The sequence below is a fragment of the Plasmodium chabaudi genome (assembly GCF_900002335.3).
Source record: "Plasmodium chabaudi chabaudi strain AS genome assembly, chromosome: 13".
NCBI classification, from domain to species: Eukaryota; Apicomplexa; class Aconoidasida; order Haemosporida; family Plasmodiidae; genus Plasmodium; species Plasmodium chabaudi.
Window position 1 is genome coordinate 2,216,901 of NC_030113.2, and position 22,682 is coordinate 2,239,582.

Here is a 22,682-nt window from a genome sequence, read left to right on the forward strand (position 1 = left end):
AGACATAATTTTTATTTTAAAAGTATATAATAGAATAAAACGAAAAATAAAATTAATTTGTTTTGACAAAAAAAATAAAAATACATAAAAAAAAGAAAAAAGAAATGCTTCTAACTTAAATTAAAGCATTGGTGTTTTATAACATTCTCAAATAAAATAAAATTTAATGATTTATTACACAAATAAATAAATGGCTAAAATTATAAACAAAAAAAATATGGGGTATAATGCATATACATATTATGTGTATATAATTGCGATAAACTAAAAAATAACAAAAAAAATTATATAAATACAAAAAAAAATACAAATGTATATTTGTCTAATGCCTTGTGTTTAAATAGTAAGGTGATTTGTGCTTAATAAAAGAAAGAAGAAGAGAAAAAGCATGAAGAGCTACTTCCTTAGATTCGCATTTTACTAATTTTGAAATATATAAATATTTTTGTTTTTTTCTTTTTTTAAGTTGATGCTTTTTGTGTTTTTTATGTTTTTCCTTGTGGTGCTGATAAATATCTTTGTTTTTTTTATTTTTTTCATTTTGAATGTCTTTTGTTTGCAATGTGAAAGTTATATCCCTTTTATTATCATTATCGTCTGAGTAACTTGTTTGCTTAAAATGATTATTATTTTTTGCATGCCCACTATTATATTTTTTATACTTTGTACATTTTTTTTCATTTTCGATACTATTATCACGCTCATTATTTTCGCAATTTCCCTCGTATAGCATATGCTCCTTTTTAAATGCTTCCTCGAAATATTTTTCGTATTTATTTTTTTTAAAGGTCTTTTTAATTTTACAACTAATATCATCTTTTTTGTTAAGGCCATAATTAATAATTTTATTTCTATCATATGGATTGTTTTCTTTATATGGAGACTTATATAATATTCTTATATAATAGGATGGAGTAAATTCCAAAAGTTGTCTATAATGTTTTGGAGTAAATAAATTTTGTAGAATTGCCCATTTACTATTTTCATCATTTTTTTTATTATTATCATTATTTGATTCATTTATCTTTTTCTGGTTATCTTCTTTATTTTCTTCATAATTTTTATATTCGTTTGGCTCAGCTTGTTTTTCCTTACAATTTTCAGGGCTTGTAGATGTGGATTTTTTTATTTCCCCATTGTCTAGTTGTATTAACAAAATGTCTACCTTAATAATGCAATTAATAAATATTGACCACAACAATTTATCCCTTTCGCAATATCCAATTTCTCTATTATTGACCCATAAGAAGTTTTTAATTGTATTAGAGTTATTATTTTTCATTTTGTATAACAGTATAATAGCTATAACATTTTTTTTTAATAAATCTTTTTTCTTTTTCTTTTTTTCATTTATAATATGACTTGAAAATGATAATGGATATTCATAATTAACAAATTTTGCATATTCTTTTATGACACTCATTTTGGGTGGTCTGACAATTGATTTCATTGGTAAGGTCTGTATTTGATTTAATGTGCCAATAAATAAAAATGTAAAAAATGAAAGAATACTATTAAAAAATCCAAAAAACAAACTGCTAAAAGAACTAAATAATGCAAACAGTAATAATTTAAAATTTGTGATAGATATTTTTAATTTCCCTTTTTTTTCATTCTTCCTAAATCCTCTATTTCTTTTTTTTAATGCTATATATGGTTTATAAATGACATTAAAAAAACTAATTGCTAAAATGTGTAAAAAAGATTGGCAACCATAATATACCCCTTCTCCAATATTTGATGGTTGATCTAATATCTCATTTTGAAATAAATTACTATTAGTTACTACACTAAAATTATCAGCATTTCTTGAAAATCTTTCAAAACAAGTATTCCAACTGGCACAAAATCGACTTACACCTTCTAATATACCTGCTAATATACTTTTTCCAAAACTTCCTATTATATTTAATAAAAGTATACAAAATAATAATGGGAAAGAACATGTATCAACACTTTTTTTTAAATCGTTAATAAATTGCTGATAACCCTTTTTCCAATGCTTATAAATACTTAATGGATTTCCTATAAAATCTATTGCACCTAAAACATTAAATCTTTGATTCATTCCATTATTTATATAATCGTTCATAATTTCGTTAACCATTAAAGCATATAAAGACCCGCACATATTTTTTTTTGTTTCTTTTTCAAAATATAAATGTGCATCACTAATATTTGGTATATTCATAATTAACAAAGTTAATGCATTCATTATATTGGAATCCATTATTTCACTTTTTTTTTCATAACTTAAACTTTTGTTCTTTATATTTATTATTAATTTTATTTCATTTATTTCTAATTTTGATATAAATATATTTTCAAAATTTATTAAATCATTCTTCATGTTAATATTCTGGATTATTTTTAAAATATTTTTTCTATTATTTAAAACTGCTTTGTAATTTTTCATGTATGTCTGTAAATAATTTACCTTTTCTTCATTTAGTAGCATGGTTTGATCAAAATTATCTATTTTGTTTTGAACTTCTTTGCTCTTTTGAGGATTTTCAAACAGTTCAAATTTGTCTTCATCATTTTGTTGAATACCCTTTTCAATATCGTTCTCTACATTTACAACTGAATTTTTATTCCCTTCATCACTTTGTCTATCTATATTTATGGTTACTCTCCTATTTTTATCTTCAGATCCAATCGAATAAATACTATCATTCTCTAAAATGGAATCCCTTTTTGTGTCATCACACACCGATCTGGTTAACATATCATTTGAGTTTGCCTTATATTTAAATTCTGTGTCATCGATACTAGTATGTGTTTTTTCTAATTCTTTGTATTGGCTAGCCATGGTTAAATGTGTTCGAATATCTATTACATTATTGCTCATATTATAATGAAGTAAATTTGTTCCATTGCATTTCTTATCGTGTATATTTTTATAGGAATCTTTAAATTGAATATTAGCTAGTTTTTCATATAAATAATAATCTTTTGATACGAAATGTTTGATCAACTCTTCTAATGGACCAATATTTTTTTTGTATTCTAAGCAATCAAAATTTGTATCTTGTATTTCTATATTTTTTTCGACATTAAGAGAATTATAATCATTTAAATCATAGTCTAATATTTTTAAAAATTCATCAAATATTTTTAGCATTTCAATAATAAAATAAGAATCAATATTTATACTCATAGGTGATAATTTTACCTTTATTTCTGATAACTCAAGAAAGTTTTTCATATTTCCTTTTCCTTTTTTAATAATTGTAATACTAAGTATAGAATTATATTCAATGTAAAAAAATGATGGTATATAAATCTTATAAGAATTATATAAAGGGCTATTTTTATCAGTACTAATTAATAGACGACTTTCATCAAAATATAAATTATCATCATCTTTATGTTTGATATTTTTTTTGTCTTTACCATCATATAAGTTATTTAATATGTTATAAGAATAGCTTTTTGAAAAATTTTGATTACTATTGCTCGTATAGTAAATATGTGATTTGTTTAGCTTACTATTGTATTTTTCATTTTCATATATTGTTGTTTTATTATCGTCGTTATTTTTTTTCAGTTTATCAATAATACTTATACTAGCGTTATACTCTAAATTTGTATCTTGCTCACTTTTATTTTCTTTATTTTTTTCCGATTTTTGTAAATCTGGTATTGGTAGCATGACATTTTTATAATCACTATTTTTTGTATGGTTATCTATTTGCAACCATCCAACATTTATATGTAATAAGTCATTTTCACTTATTTGTTTATAAACTATTAAAATATATTCCATAGATAAATATAGTATTTCCTCTAAATTATGATTGCTAATACTTAATCCTAATCCTTTAAATATAAAATGTGCAAAGACATTCAAATTTAATGTCATATGCTGTTGCTTATCTAATGTTTGATTAGCTTTGTTTGAATTTAAATATGTAATAGCATTACTAATGTGTATATTTGTTTCTTTTTTGTACAAATTATTTTTTCCGTTTTTATGGAATAAATTAAGTAAATATTTAAATTTCGAGTTTTCTTTTTTTTGGCTTTTTAAATTTAACATATTTTTAGACTTCATTGAAGGAAATTTACTCAATCTTTTATTCTTTCCTTTTAGATATATATTATTTATTTTATTTCTAATAAATTTGTATGATTTTATTAAATTGTGATTATAATTGTTATTAAATGGTGTGCTACTAAAATTTAAAAGGTTATTTATCAAGTCATTATAATTCTCAAAATATAAAATTGTTTTTCCATTATATGTCTTTTTAGTACAAGATATATATATAAATGTGTCTCCGAATTTTAGATTTAATAATGTGATACTATTTGAACTTTCTAGGTCAACTATATCCATATTCCCATCATTTAATTTTTCAATCTGTTTTGAAAACAGTTTTAATCTAAAGATTTGGTCATTTATGATTTTAGCATTTTCATTAGACTTCACATAATTAGTAGAAAGGAAATTTAAATAATTTATTTTATTTGTTAAATGTTTTTTCAATTCTTTTACATATTTTAAATTTGCATATTTATCATTTGAATACCCGATGATCTTATTAATTTCGTTGTCTTTTTTTTTCTTGCCTTTTTTTCGATTTTTTCTTTTTCCCCCTTTATTTTTGTTTTTTTTTGTGCGGGATGATAATATGTTTATCTTCAATTTCGTTTCTTTATATGGGTTGTAAAAAGAAAAATTAAGTGCATAATTTTTAAAAATTTCATCGAACGTTTTTTTCTCCTTTTTCGGGATTTTGGGTAACATTTCTGAATGCTCGAAAATACCAATTTGCCTTAAATTTAAATTATATTTAGTTAAGTTTATTAAATAATATGGAACAACATCAATATCTTGAAAACGAATAAATTTGCATCCTTTAAAAGTTGTTACTTCCATTGAACAGCATGAATATTCATATGGTATGTCTTTATATTTGATCAATTCGTTGGATATTTTTAAATAGTTATCATTGTTTTTGTCATCAATTTTTAATAAATAATTAAGCATTTTTAGTTTCATTTCTTCTTTTTTAAAATTGTCATGCGATACTACAGGATGACGAAAATAAACTACGCCTACTCTTGTTAAATCAAGAGATTCTGACCAAGATAAAAATTTTAAATCATCAATTTTTTGTGATTTTTTTGAATTACTATGATTTTTTTTAAATGTGTTTCGGCGTGAAATTGTGTTTCCTTCACTATTTGTATCAGTATTATCAAAAATATTTTTGGGTAAATAATTATTATTCAAAATGGCATTACCATGCTTATTTATGCTATTATATTTATCATTATTTCGAATAATATCATGATATTTTACAGTATTATAATTTTTTTCTACTTCGTTATATTTTCCCATATCAATTAATGCACTTAATTTTTGTGGTAAATTGGGCATATCGTTATTTCCAATTTCCTTGTCATTTTTTTTATGTTGTGCATTTTTATTAGAAGTATTACTACCATTTTCTTTTATTGGATTTAGTATACTTTTATTCTGCTTTTCTAATCTTTCTAAATATAATTCTTTTTGTAAAAAATCGTCTATTATATAATTAATTCCATTATCGAATACTCCACACATTTTTACCAGTGCTTTTTTTTTTGATTGTGGATGAAATTCTACGTGTTTCCCTGGTTCTATTGTATTATATTTAAAATAGGTATAATTTTTTATATATTCTTGAAAAATTATGTTTGTTTTTGTATTATTTATAATAACAATGTAAGGTAATATCTCCATTACGGTTGTTCTGAAAAAAGGCATGGGTGCAATAGACATATAAATACTGTATTTTAACTGTGGAATGTTTTTACTTCTATTATTACATTCCAATCTAGTTACTGATAAGTCTGTTAGTTTGAAACTTTCTGATTCTAATGGTTTATTAATATTACTTCGGTAAAAAAAACAATTTCGCTTTTTATTTTTTTTGACGTCAATAAAAATACTTTCTTTCTCGTATTCTTTTTGTTTTGCTATATTAGTTTGTTCACAATCGTTTTCGCAATTTATTTCATTATTTTTTTTTAATTCTTCATTTTTTGTGTCATATTGCACATTTGGGACTTGTTCATTGATTGCAGAATCGTTAGCTTGTGTAATTTCATCAGATATGCGATTGTTGCCACTGTTTACATCCTTATTTTCTGAATTGGTTGCGTCATTACTATTGCTGTTATTTGTATTACTATCTCTACATTTGTCAATGTTATGATCAATACCAGAAATTGGAGTTATTGATTTCCTATTTGTTTTATCAAGGCTATTTCTTGTTTTTTTCAATAGTTTTTTTTTAATCATGTGTTTTTTTAGCGGGTAATTCATCAAATTTTCCACTTCTTTTAATGTTTCAAGTGGTATAACTACTTTGTTTCGATATGAGGAGTATTCACATGATAATAATTTTCTGACATATGGCTCAATAACAATTTCATTATTATTACTTAAACTTTTTATTTTAATAGGATAGTTTAATCTATTTATGACACAAGCCGAAACAAAAAATGTGCATGACAGTATATGTGTCCCATGATGTATTTTTTTCAAAGATATATCTTGATATCTATTTTTTGTCGTTTCATAGAAGTCATTGAAAATTGCCCATATAGTTAGCTTATCTTGATATTCGTCATATTTTGATTTTTTATTATGATCCACATATTTATCCAAAATATTTTTGTCGTCTATTAATGAATCAATGGGTACTTTTGCATTATCTGAATTTATTCCAATTGATGTTTTTGGTGAACTTAAAACATTTGTTTTTGTTACTATTGTATTTTTATGTTCATTTTGTTCGATATCACATTTCTGGGCATTAATACCAATACTAAGAGGGTCATTATTAGTAGTAGTATTTATGCATTTTATATTATGATTTATGTTCAATTCACTTTTATTTGCGATGGTGGGTTCTTCACAATCGAGGGTCAAAAACGAATCAATGTCATGTGTTATTGATTTTTCTAAAATGATTTTTTCTCGACCTTTTTTATTAGGATAATTAATTGAAATGGGATATGAATAATATCCGTCAAAGGATATATTAGCAGTAATAGGAATAAATGGAAGTCTTATACTTTGTCCTGGATTAATTTTAATTTCATAAATATCTTTATCGATTTCATTTTGTATATTAACAATGAAATTATTTTTTTGCAATAATGAATTTCTTTGTTCATTTTCTTCATTTATATTTTTATATATATAAATATTTTTTTTATTTGCAACTTCTTTAATAAATAATTTTTTATCATTCATCATACTAGTTGCACTATTTTTAGGATGTATTTCGTCTTCATACTTTACATGGTCTGGTTTATTGTTTTCATTCCATAGGCGCTCATTAAATTTGGCAATAGAAATAGCAAATTGTCTTTTGTCTTCACTTTCTTTTCCCTTTTGCGTTTCATCATTATGTGTATCATCAATTCCTTTCCTTTCTATTAAAGTGTTTATACCATTCAAATCACTGTTAAACGAAGATTTGTTATTGTTTATATCAATTTGATTCTCTAGATTATCAAGTGTATTATTTAATCGGATTTTATTAATTTCATGATCATCATTACTTAAAGCAGTGTTTATAGGATGCCCAATTTTGTGCTTTTTATTTATACTTTCTAATGAGAAAGAATTGTCAATGGTAGTTGAACTTGGATATTCAATTGATTTGTCTGTCGAATAATAACTTGAATATGAATTTACCCTTTTTTTAACTTCCTTTTTAAGTTTACTGTGATATATTTCATATTTAAAATGCATAGTTCTTGGTAATCCATTGTTAATCATTAAAGAATGGTCAATATTAATTTGATAAAAGTTATGAGCATCTTTTTTATTTAATACATAATTTGGATTATATACACTAATGATGGTTGCAGTAAAATAGAGTTCTTTTAAATTAAAATAATTTAAATTATAATTTTCAATAGAATTAACCTTATTTTTATTGTTAATATTAATGGAATTTTGACTTATTCCATTATGAACACTTTTTTTGACACTATTACGATTATTATTATCACTTTTGTTGATATTATCTTGTGTTAATATATCATTTTCATCTAATATATGATTTTTTAGTCTAATTAAATTGGGTTTAAATAATTTTAATGCATTGGGTAAAAATGGGGATTGGTAATTTAGAATATTATCAAGTGTATTTTTTGTACATATATAATCAGCATTATATTCTTCGTCTAAAAAAGAATACAAATTCGTATTATGTATTTTTTCATTTTTTATTGATAACCAAATAAATCCATTTTCTGCTACTAGCCAATATAATGGTACAGGAATTAATTTATTAGTATTATTGGATATTTCGATTATGTCTAATCCATTTTTATTTTCATCATGTTTTTTAAAATATTCATTTAATAATGCTTGCTCTTCATAACTATCTTTATCATAATCGCACATAGAGCTATCATAAACGCAACTATTACTTGTCTGTGTATCAAAAGAAAATATAGAATTGGGCAATGAAGATAAAGTAATATTTGATAAATTTGTAATTGATAAAGATTCATTCGATAATTTTTGATTGTGTGTATCCACTGAATTAGGGGATCGTTTTAGAAAACTGAAAAAAGGATCATTTATAGACATAATATTTCTATTTAAAATAGTATACTTTTTACGAGATTCTTGATTTTTATTATTGCAATTTATTTGTTGATATTTATTTATTTTTTTATTTTTTATTTTTTTCATTATATTTTTAATATATATTTCTTTAATTTTTTGCTTAATTAATTTTTTCTTAAGTTCACTTTTTATCCTTTTTTTTTCTTTGTTCCTTATTTTTGTCTTTTGATCTTTATATTTTAAAGGGGCTAACGAACTGAATTTTATGTCCCCAGATATGTAGTGTTCTATAGCAGACAATTTCATTAATGGAAATATACTTTTAATGAATTTTCTTCCGCACATATAAGTTTTATTTTTAATAAAATTATTGTTATCTCCACTTTTACTTGCAGAATATTTCTTATTATTCATATGTAAATTGGTGTCATTATGGTAACTTTCTTTTACTTGTTTAATATTTTTTTTTCGTCCTTCTTGTAAAATATCATTTTGATCAATTGAACTTATTGGGTTTATTTTTTTATTCATATAATTATCATCGTTAATACTATTTTGTATATATTTTTCAATTTTTTTGTCAATTTTAAGTGTGTAAGTAGGGGGTGGCGAAGGAATGTTATTGTACTTATGAAAATATTCTTTAAATATTCCATTTTGATTAGTATTTCCTGGAACTGATTTATAGATATAAATTGGGAAATCTGTATTATTTTTAATAGCTAATATTGAAGATATAAAAAAATCACATTCATTTTTTTCTTCATGACTCGTTTTATTACTTGTTCTAAAAAATATATATAAATTATTTCGAGGTTGGGGGATATTAAATGGTTTCCATGTATATTCTTTATTCGTGGAATTTTTTTTGGGTATATAATTATTTGGGTATATAGTATGGTATTTTCCATTTAACGATAAATTCTTTTCGATATCTAAATATTCTTCATTATATAATTCTTGTTCAACTTGTTTATTAATATTTGCTGGTAATACTCTTTCGGGTATTACTAATCTTATAACATCTTCATTTACATTTTCAGTATTTAATATATTAGATGGTATATCATATATATAATTAAGTAACCTAAATCTAATTAAGAAAAATTTCACTTTACCATTTTCATATGTGGGTAAATCAAGAGATTCATTATTTCCTAAAATTCTCCATTGGTATTTTATGGATTTATTTGTATTCTTATTAAAAGAGTCAGTATATTTTTTATTATTATTCTTGAAATGCTTACTATTTTTCACATTTTCAGATTGTTCATAAATTTCACTATATAATGTATTTTGTCTTCTTTGATATTTTTCCTTTTTATTATTGTAGCTTTTCGATAATTTTCTTTTTTTATCTTCATCATATGTTATTGTACTTTCACCATTATCCAATTTATTGTCTTTTTCCCCTTTTTCTTTTTTTTTGTCATTTTTTTCATTTATCTCCTTCAATGTTCTATTGTCTTCATATTTCATTTTGTCAATATTCGTATTATTGTTAAAAACAGTTGAAGAATAATCCGATCGTTTAATTTTTGATAATGTATTTACAGTACTTAAAAAGACCGAGTGCCTATTTAAATAGTTTTGACGATTCGAAATGTTATCTAAATTATTATTTTCAATATTCATACTAGTATAACCATCACTTGGTAAATAATCTTGTTCATGTATTGTACATATAGCTATAGGTTGTCCTAACAAATTATTTATTTTACAAATATGACTCATTTCTGATATTTTTTTTTTCTTGATATAATTAAATAATTTTATATGCAATAAATTCTCTGATTTTCCTTTTGGTTTATCCAAATTAAATCCATTTTCATATTTTTCTAAATAATCCCCTGGATATTGACATGAATATTGGTAATTTCTTAATAATTTTTCTAATATAAAATCACCAAAAATGTATGTATCTAAGGATTTATTTACACTATTTAAAACGTCGAATTTATTGTACCTAAAAAGTATATTTTGATTTGTAATAATAGATGCATCTTTATATTGACCATTATTCATTTCTTCATAAAAATTTCGTAAAATAGTTGATGCATGTGCATCGTCTATTTCACTCATATTTTTTTTCTCTGTTGTGTTGTCATCATATTCTGTTTGTTGTAATAAATTTCCGTGAATATAAGGATTCTTTGATGAAGCGTTATCATTTTTTTCGGACTTTCCTGTGTTTGTTATTTTTTTATTGTTTTTTCGATAGTATGAATCACTCATATGTCTACCCAATAATAATCGTGTTCTTTGTGTTATAATAGAAAAAATTACACTACAACATAATGATAAAATGTTATCTAAGAAATTAAGATTCATATTAATATTTATCCATGAAAAATAATAATATAAATGGATTGGGGAAATTATATCTTTTTTAATTGCTATAATTTCTGTACACATAGGTTCAATAAAAGTTTGATACGAATTTTCTTTTTTGTTAAAGTGTTCACAATATATTAAAAATTCAACTTTACATTCTATATTATTATTTATTTTGTTGTCATTATTTTTTTTCATATCTTTAAGTATGCATTTATTTTTTAAAAATATATTATTGTCATTCTCATATTTATTATTTCTTCCATTTAGAGGACCAAAATTTGTTCTTTCGTATGCATATATATCTTCATCATTCTTTTTTCTAAAAACAAATTTTTTAAATAGCTTTTTTACTTCAAAATTAAAATGTTCTATATTTTTAAAAAACTTTTTCTTATTGAATATGCCCAGTTTTTCCTCATTTTCATCATTACTATCTAAGTATTTATCTTTTTCCTTTTCAGCATATTCACCTACATTTTTACTTAAGTATATTTCATCATACACATTTTTATTTGCATTATTAGATGATTCGCATTGAAATTTGTTAGAAAATGTTACGTTATTATGATTACTTTCAAAGCTGTTTTCATGCAACTTGTCTAATGGCTTACTATTGCTCTCAGATTCATTACATGTGTTAAAATTATATAATACGCGCGTGACAGGTTTATTCTTAGATAATATGGAATGAGAATTATTATCACATTTAATTGCGCTATCTTCAAAATGTATATTTTTTTCATTAATATTATTTGAATGGTTATCAGGGGAATAATATGGATGAAATGAATACTCTTCCTTGTTATATGCATCACCTTGGGTAATAATATTTTCTGCTATAAAATCTGGTGTATTGTTTTTGAAAATTGTGTATTTATTGCTATCATTGTTATTATCATTGCATTTATCGGTGCACCTATTTGCAACATGTATTCCATTATCCTTATTTACACATACAGTATCATTATTATAAAATGATTCGTCATCTTTTGGCCTATAATTATGGCAATATTTAAAATCCGAATGATTTAGATCATCATCATAGAAACTAGTGCCATTTAAATTTTTATCATATTCATTTAAGGAGCAAAAATTGGCATTAAAATATTCTATAACAAAATTAAGAGAGCATCTATTATATGCTGTATTAGAATCCCATATTTGAAAAGTTATTACATCAAATTCTATTTGACAATCTATTCTTGTGTTTTCTATAAAATTCATTATAAGAATGTTAAATGTATTTGCATCTAAAACATTGTATGCATTTCTTATGTCCTCTCGTTTATTTTCATTATTATTATTGTTTTCATTTTTGTTGTCAACATTTTTTTCCATAGTATGATTTGGAAATGGTTCGCAATTTCGTTCCTCATTAAAACTTGGGGCTTTTTCAATTATTACAAATTTTGAATTTTCATAAATGCCCCTTTCTTCTTGTGATGCTTTATTTAAACCGAAATTGGCAAATGATTTGTTCGAATGATCATTTTCATATTTCTTTTGTTTTTGTAAAATATTTTTATTTGAAAATAATTGAATGCCACATAAAGAATGGTCACTTACATTAATGTGTGTAGGGACGTCACTAATATCAGAATAAAAAATATCATTCATCATATATTCCGATAAGCTATCATCATAATTAGTCTGTTGTGAATTTATTCTGAAGAATATTTCATCTTCATCTTCAATATCTTTGTTAGAATATATTTTTGTGAAATAGTTGTAAAAATCAATGACGATATTATATAACTGATTTAATAAAGTCAACATATGTGAATCAGCATTTAAAACAATGGGTTCAAAAGAAAATTTCATATCAATTCCTTCAACCTGATTATTGTAAAAAAAATTAGTTTTTTTTTGAAAATTTAAACTTGTTATTTTATTAATTCCTAAACAACGCATTAATAGTATTTCTAAACTGGGTGCTTTTATTTCCAAATCCAATTTTGCTCTACATGGTTGTAAAATTATATTATTATACGAGATGCTATTCCAATCAATATAAGCTTTTAAGAATGGATTTTTTGTTACAGGTTTTGAAATTGCACTAGTAATTTGGGAAAAAAGTATATTAACATTTATTACACATGGAAGTAAATATGATATCGAATTACCCCATTCGTTTAGTTTATTTTTATAAAATTCATGCACATTTATAATATTATTTAAATTAGAATATTTTAAAATTTCATTTATACTATGTTTTAATTTAATTTTTTCGTCTTCTATTATTCTATTATTATTTATTTCGTTTTCCTTTATTTTTTTTTCATTTTCATTATACAATAAAAAAAATATAACGGATTTAAAACACCCTTTTGTAGCTAAAACATATGGATTTTCTACATTTACGTTTTTGCAGGATTTTATTTTTTGATATAATTTATTTTTTTTCTTTCGTTGTGGTTTTTCGCTATCATTTTCATCATGAGTCATGTTTTTTTTTGAACTATTCATATTTAGTATCAGTTCATTGTTACTAATAGTGTCATTTTTGTAGCTTTTTGAATATGCTTTCCGACTGTCCTTAATTTTTGAGTCCTTTCTTTTATTATGACTTTTTTTTTTATGTTTCTTATTTTTCATATAAGAATAGTATGCATTGGGGGTATCATTTTCCAATAAATAATATTTTTTTTTTTGGGGTATTCTAATAGGTTCTAAGGATATCCAAATTTCAGAATAATTTATTTCTATGTCTATATGAACATATGGGTAGTCATTTGCTTTACATAATTCTTTAGTATATGCAGTATAATCTAAGTTGGATAAATGAAAACAATTGTTACAATTTATTTCACTACTAAAATCATCAAAAGTTACAGATTGATCAGTGTTGTTAGACAATTGATTTGGACAATTGGGGATTCTAATCAATTCATCATTTTTAATTAATTCAGTAATACTATCTCTTAAATCATATGTTCGTGTGTTTTGTGAATTTATAATTTTATTTTCAACCTCTTCATTGGTTTCTATTTTTTGATCTTTTACTATCTCGTGTGTATCTACGGATTTTATATTATCATCATGTAATATTGCATATATATGTTTTCTCGAGTTTATTTTGTTAAAGGTATAATTAAAAAAATAATTTTCATGAAATAATATATCTTTTATTGTATTATTTATATTTTCAGTATCATCGATGGATATAACACCGTTTTTATTATTACTATTATTTTTAAAGTTGTTATTGGTTAAAATGCAAAAATCATCTTGTTTGATATCCAAATCTGTGTATTGTAGAATATCCTCGATATCATTTTCATATCCATTATATAGATATTCACAATTTATACTATTTTGAAATTTTAAATTATAATAATTTATTAAACTATATATTAATATTTTGTAATCTTTACATGGGAAGGGAATACAATCATTTTCTTTATTACATATTATATCATAATTTATTTTTTGTAATTTTTGTAAATTTTCTAAATGCTTAATTTCACTATTATTTAACCTATTAATTATTTCATCGTCTATTGTATGCAATTTTGGTAGCATGTCATTTATATTTATTATCCATGTCATGCATTCATCTATAATTTCCCAAAAAATCATTATTTTATTTCTATTTAATATGAATTTGAATGTATGATTATTTTTAAAAAGAGCCCCAAAATATAATAAGACTAAATGAGTTTTCCTTAAATCAGGCAACTCAATATTACTTATTGAATAATCTAAAAATATATCCTCTGTTTCTATATTATCATCACATTTTTTTTGATAAAAATCTTGTAAAACAGTACCTGAACTTATATTTTTATTTTTACCTTTATTTTTATCGGCATGTTTTGTTTTATTATTGCTTTCTTTTTTTTTCTGTCCATAATTTGATGCATTTTTTTCAATGGATTTTGTATTTCCATGATATATGGAGTTCATACTTAATAATGTAATGTTTGTTTCATCCCTTACTTCTACGTTATTCATAGAATATAAAACATAAATAGAATTATCTTTTTCAACTCTTGCAATAAAACATAATTCTGAAAATATAAATGTATACATTGGAACAGCATATTGCATATTATTAAACATATTTTTTTGTAAGCAATCATTTAGTGTAATGAAATCATGATTATTCATAAAATTATCTTTATTCCATTCATTATTATTAATCATATTTATATCATTTTTTCCTATAATGTTGTCAAAATTGTAAATATCGTTTTTGTCTAATTTCGATTTGATTGAATTTTTAACACTTTGATGCATTGATGTGTTTTTATTTTCTAAATAATTATATCTTTCGTTTAATTGATAACTGTTACTATCTTTCAAAATATTCAATTTATCTTGAACTTTTAAAGGTGCTTTCCTTTTCCATAATCTTACAACTATTTTCTTAATTAAAAATGAAAAACTGCAAGTTATTATAAAATTATTATTAAATATTTTTTTTTTAATATTTTCGATGTCTATTAACATTTTTTGTACATTAGTTTTTTCATTATCATCTAATGATTCATCACTATCATAATTTTCTAATAGGTCATCCCAAGAATCATCATCAGATGAAATATAATTTGGATATATTATTTTTTCTTCTTTTTTCCATTCATTTTTTCTTCGTTTTTTTTTTTTAATTATTTTTGTATTCATATTTTTGATCGTACCTATGTTCTGCATTTCGCCTGTTTTGATAACTCCATTTTTTTTGTTATATTTTATTTTACTTTGGTCATTGAATTCATTGAAATTGTTTCTATTTTTGTTATTAAATATAATACTGTCAGAATAATTACTATGTTTTAAATAGTATTCATCATTTGTGTGCGACAAAAATCCCTTTTTATATAATTCAGAATCAATATTAAAGTGTGGTGATATATTTTTTCGTTGATTTTCTTTTAACACATTAATACTATTGGGATATTCTTTTGTATTCCTAGAATCATTTTCTTCATTGTCATTATTACATGATTTATATTTCGAGAAAACCCCTGAATCGTCAATATTTATTAAACCTCCACTGTGAAGTTTAGCTATTGCTAGTTCTTTAGTTGTTCTAATGTTGGTATCACTCAAATGTCTAGCATGTGCTACTTTTTTCATGCTATGATTCTGGTGATTTATATTTTTCTTATCTCTTTTATTTATTTTTTTTTTTCTTTCTGAATTTTTTGTTTCCAATTTTGATTTTCTCACATTATTATCTAATTTATCATCTTTTTCATTTTGTGATTTATTTTTAAATTTTTTTGTCTGTTCACTCTTAGTGCTATAAAGAGCATTTAGTTTTGATGTTTTTTTTTTGGAATACATTTTTTTTTTTAAAAGTTTATTATTGTCATTATTAATTGGAAAATATTTATTATAATATTTAATGTGCAGTTTTGATAATGATTCAATCTTTTTTTTTAAGAACAATATTTTTTTTTTTTTGTATGATAACTCTTGTGTATTATAATGTTCGTATATATTAGACAAAGTTAAGAAAAAAAATTCTATATCATAATCACAAATATTTATATTCAAGTCGTCTTCATTTAATTTAACTATAAACATGGGATATAGAGGATTGAATTTTATATGGCATAAGTGAATTATGCAAGATGTTTTTTCACTCATAGACAAAACATAATTAGAGCTATTATTGGTGCTACAACTATTTTTTATTTTACTGTCTAGTTTAATATTTCTATAATTTTTAGTTTTTTTGTGATTATCAAATCTGTGTATACTATCACCCCTGTGTACATAACTCTCTATATTGTATGAACTAGTAATACTTCTCGATGTTATTTTATGATTTTTATATAAAATGGAATCATCGATAATTAATTCATTTTCATTTTCGTCATGTTCATCACTAGCGCAACTTTTAAAAAATTTCAACTTATATTTTTTATTTTTACTGCTATTATTATGCATATCATAAGATGCAATTTTTTTACTATTGACTACTTTATCTTTTTCACTTTCGGACATTAAAGAAAATTTTCCACTGTTTGATTCAGGACAGCTTAATGATCTTATGCTTCTATTCTTTCGATTTTTTACGAGGTTATATTTACTGGATGAGATACTGGCAATTGAGTCCGTTTCATCTGCTTTGAGATTAAATGTTTCAGACTCATTCCCATCATTTCTACTGATCATATTATTATTGTGATTATCTTCTGGATAATAATTATCATAGCCATGACTAAAATTGTTTATTTTTGGTGGAATGTCATTCCGAATTTTGCTATATAATATATCTTCCGTGTTATTACCACCATTGTTTAAATGTTTTAATTTGAAATCGAAGTTTAATACGGAATTATTATTCTTTGGTAGTAAAACATTATTTTGGGGATTAAATATTTTGTAATACGATTTTATAAAATGACTATCCAAATAAGTATTATAATATTTTGCAGAATTATCCCAATTCAAAACTCTTTTTAATTGTATACCATCAAATTGGACAAAGAATGAATCATAAATACTTCCTTTTGGTAGTGCTCCATCATATTTTGGTAATCTTTGTGTTAATTGACTAACAATCTTCAATGGTTTAAGATTTAAACTATATCCTTGAATTTCAGAATTTTTTCCAGATTTTGTAATAACAAAGGATAATACTTTTTCTAATTGCACATCTAGAAACACATTAGTATGTTTTGTATAATTATCTAATATATTATTACAATATTTTGCCCCCAATTCTAAAAAGTATTCTTTTTTTTTAAAAGAAAATACGTTTTTTTTTTTTGACAATACTTCTTTCTCATCTAAGAAATGAAAGTAATCATCAACAAAGGATTTAATAATTTCTGCATTTACATTAAATATTGAATAAGCGCAATTGTGCAAAAAAAAACGATGGTCTGGTTTTTCTAATATTGTATATGACTGATTATCGTATCTTAAGTATATAGATGGGTTTGATAATATTATATCATCTAATTCAGAACAATAAGCATTGTTTTCTCTTTTTGGAAAGAAAAAAAAATTGTCTTCTACTAAAAATTTTAATTTTTTCCTTAAATTACCAAAATATTGAGCATCAGGTTGATCTATTGTTTTTGTATTATTATCAGCTTTTTTTCTTTTTAATATATTGTATTTCTTTAAAAATGCAAAATTTTTCATATCAAAAAGAAATGTTTTACGATATTTTTCATAATTATGTTTTTTTTCGGAACTTGTTAATATATATAATACATTTACCTCCGGTTTTATGTATTTATTATTTAAGTTATTAGTTATAAGAAGTATAGTTAATGGATATAATTCAATATCTATAGAATTTTTTAACTCATGGGTATTTGATATTTGATTATGATAATGTATACAATTCATTAATACGGCATATGTTTTAACAAAGTTAACTGTTCTAGTATTAACAATCTTTGATGTTTCTATTGTCAATAGAAATGTGCTATTAATTATACATATATCTAAACATATGTCTATAGTAAAAACTTTTTCTCTAAAGGAATTTTTTATCTTATTATAAGCTTTTTGATTCTTCATTAAATTTTTTAAAAAATTTATACTTTCATTAGCTACTTTTTTTATTTCTTTATTATGATCATCCTTCTTAATATCATTATTTATTTCATTGTATTTTTCGTTTATATACTGACCAAGAGTTTCGTTTTCATTAGCATTTTCACGTAAATTATCAGTTTCCATTTCATTTGTTGGGTTTTCTTTTTTTAGTTCTACTTCCTTTTTTAATGCTTGCAACTTACAAAAGGCCTTGTTTCTTAACAAATTAATTATGTTAATAGAATGTGTGTTTTCGAATTCTTCACAATATTTTTCCGCTTCAATTTTTTCCTCCTTTGAAGAATGGGTGTCTAATAATTTTAATACCCAATTATTTATATATGAAATTTCTTCTTCATTTGTTGCTTCACTTTTTTCAAACTGAGATAATATTCCAGTTTTCCAAGTAGAATATGTAATAAAACTATAATTCAACCATTTTACAATATTAGACATTTGATTATCTGAAAAAATTATTTTTATATTTTTTAATGTAAAAAAAACACTTAATCTAGGTAGGCATTCGTCATATTCATTTACACTTCTTTTCTGAATACCCCAGGCAGAAAAGCATCGTGAAAATGGTAAATGCCCATGATCTGTAGGAATTAAACTTAAATATATTTCAGCGTGTCCATCAAAAGAATCTGGATTAATAATATATTCATGTTTTATATTTTTTATTAATTGCAAAAATAAGTAAAAAGAATTTAACTTTGATTTATTTATTTTATATGTTTTTTCGTGTAATAAATAAATAGAATTAATTTTTTCCTTCTTTTTTTTTCTTATTTTTTCTTTTATTTCATTTTTTTTTATGTGTTTATTAAATTTTCCTTGTTTTATAATTTTCTCTTTTTCCTTTTCCTTATTTTCCAATTTCAAATTTCTTTCAAAATTATTTATCATACTATTATGTCTACGATAATAAGAAGGTGATCCTTTGAATTTTATTTTATTATGATCTTTTGTCTGTATGTTATTTTCTGGGTCACTAAAAAAATTTAAATAAACATTATCGCCATTATTGTAAAGACAAGAATTGTGAACATTGTAACTAAAAGTTTTTAAATTATTAACAGTATCATAATATTCATTACTACACACACCGTATTTATTCTGCATTTTTTTTATTATTCCTTTTTTATATTTATTTAGACGGTGTTTTTCATTATTATCAAATTCAATATCATTTGTGGTTTCTTTAGCAGTATAATAACCATCACTTTCTCCACATTCATGTGTATTATTTAATTTATCACTTTTACCATCATTACTATATTTTTTCGAATTATTTTTTATATAATTTTTACTGTCTGAAGATTTTATCGAAAAGAACGATAAAGTTTTATTTATGTACCTGGATTCTCCGTTATCTGAACCGCTTTGTAATTCCTTAAATTTTAAATGGTTATTGAAATCATTGTTTTCCTTTTCAATTGAATCACATTTTAATTTTTTTCTTGTCTTTTTATTTACATCTTCATTATTCATATATTTATTCCTTTTTCGATCGATTTTGTCTTTCACCAATTCTTCCCTTTTATCCTTAAGCTTAATATGCTCAATGGAATCAGCAAAATTTATGATACAAGCAGTCCAACTTATATTATTATCAATACTCAAATTATCTATTTGTGGAAAATTTTTATTTTTACTTTTTGAAAAAATACTGAAGTTATAAAAACTACTAATAGGCAATGTAGACTTTGAATTTTCTTTATCATCTTCATTATTTTCAGAATTATTTACTATATCACTATTTTGTTTATTTTGTGTGTTATTATTATGAGATAATTCAAATACAGTATCATTCCCTTTAGGAAATAATGGGTTTGGTTTCGATTTATTATTAATGTTTAATTCATTTCTGGAATTTTTATAATAATTTTGTTTTATAATATTTATAACATTTTGAAAATCATTCAAATTTTCTTGATTACTTTTTATATTTTTCTTTTTTTTGTTATACTGTTTTTTGTTGTGTTTTTTCCTTTTCCTCTCTTTTTTGGAAGCAGTGTTAGATTTATGTGGTGTGTCAGCTGTATTAAAATTATTAAATAATAAATTATTCCATTGTGTGTAATGTTTTTTGTTCATAACTTTTTTCATATCTAAACTATCCATATATATCCCCAATTTTTTAACTTTTATCATATTTATCATTGTATTATTAACTAATTCATTTTTTTTGGTGTAGTATCCATCTCTTTTAAATGGTAAACCTTCTTTGGGTAAACTTAAAAATAATTCTTCGATATTTATTCCGAATGCAAAGCAATTCGATGGATTAGTTGTAAAATCTTCTATTCTAATCTGAACATTTTTAATAGATATATTTATATTATTTACAAGGGACAAAAGCATTTGCCATATAACCCCTCCTTCTATAGAACAAACTATAGCACTATATTCCGAGGACAGCAATGCATTTTTTTTATTTTCTATATATTTTTCTTTATATAACTTGTCATCTAAGTATTTAGATGGGATAGTCGATAAAACGATAACGACGTCTTCGATATATACATTTATGGGATTTTTCATAAAATAAAAAAGCGGTAAATTAATTTTAAAATATCCAATACACCCAAAATTCAATCTACATGGTATATCAATTAAATCTATAACAGACTGTTTAAGATGAATATTTGTTAATTCCAATTTTCCTGTTAATAAGTCACTTAGCCCATATTGTTCATCATTTAGGCCGTAAATAAAATTCCCCAATATTTTATTTAGGGTGTCTGCAAGAAATTTTTGAATCATTTTTACAAACCTGTTTTCTTATTATCATTTGGAATGGGAAATAGCTTGAAGCATTTCGAATTTTTATAAATATTTTATTTTTCATCAAGGAAAATTAATACATTTTTTTTTAAAGCCATGTGCATATGTATATGATTATTAACACTTGTATATATTTATGTAGGTATATATTTATTTGAAAAAATCTGTTAACAATTTTCAAAAAATAAAAAATTGAATGCTACATGAAAAATATGGTATTCTCCATTATTTTATTATGATTCAATATATATAAATATATTGTATAAATAAAAATTACAAGTTGTATACACTCACAAATTTGTTTATTATTATTTTTTTTATATATTTATTTAGTTGCATACATCCTTCTCAAAGGGTAAATTTATACATTTTATAACTTTAAATTGTAAATTCATTTTTATAATAATACATGATGATATTTTTGTTGTATATTTTTAAACCTTTGAAATTAAAAATTAAAAATATTTATGTTATTATTTTTTTTAGTGGGAACTGGACAAAAAAAATAATATAATAAAAATATGAAGAAAACTGTTAATTGTAAAAAATTGTGAATCTGTCTTAATATGATTGCTTTCAATGTTAAACTATAAAAAAATTGTATACATGTATTTTTTAGTTAATAAAAATCCAACTTACAATTTTTTAATCTCTATCCTTGCACACAATCTTTTCCAAGTATATAATTTTTTAACTGTGCATATGATAAAACAACTATGTTTGAACTTCGAAAAAAAAATATACTATCATTTTAATATTTACATATGTTTTTTTAGACAATTTTTAATGTCTAGTATGTTAATAAAAAAAATTAACATTTAGCTAATTGCCGTATAAAAAAAAACGAAAACAAAAAAAAGCTAATTGTATACAAAGTATGTCCATAAAAATTGAATAACAATAAAAACAATTAAATTTATAAGAATAATTGATAGAATAAGTGAAATACTTATTATATTAAACATTTTTATGATTATAATTTTCTATTTTTTTGTGTAATCCATATTAAATTTTTATATATGTGCAAATGATTTCACGCTTGTCCTTTAATTATTTTATGTTTGTTTGAAATAACATAATTATGGAAAGAAAATCAACGTAAATTATGAAATATACATTTTTTAATCAAAATAAAACAATAATAATAATAATATGAGGGTAGTAGGAAAAGTAAAAAGAAAAATATAAAGCGAGTTTATGATTATTTTAAGATGAGGCCAAATTCGAATATATGAAAAGGGGATATAATGAAAAAAGGTGATAGACATTTTTCTATTAAACTAAAATAACATAATAGATATCTTAATATTTGACTATATGTATGTGTTTGGGTGTAATAAAAATACAGTATAATTTATTATAGATACTGTCTTAGAATTTGATGAGTAAGTTTAATGAAATGTAGTCATATATATTCTATTCCATATCAAAAATATTATAATTTTGTAAACACTTATGATTT

At 22.9% G+C, this 22,682-nt stretch overlaps 1 protein-coding gene across 1 annotated transcript; it reads right to left on the bottom strand.

Annotated features, from left to right (window-relative positions):
* Nucleotides 1–322: 322 nt before the first annotated feature.
* PCHAS_1361400 (conserved Plasmodium protein, unknown function) lies at nt 323–21,199 on the bottom strand (the record flags this gene model as incomplete). The annotated part of the gene is made up of 1 exon (XM_736801.2): nt 323–21,199. The coding sequence occupies one exon, from the start codon at nt 21,197–21,199 to the stop codon at nt 323–325; it is 20,877 nt and encodes a 6,958-aa protein (XP_741894.2).
* Between the last annotated feature and the right edge of the window lie 1,483 nt (nt 21,200–22,682).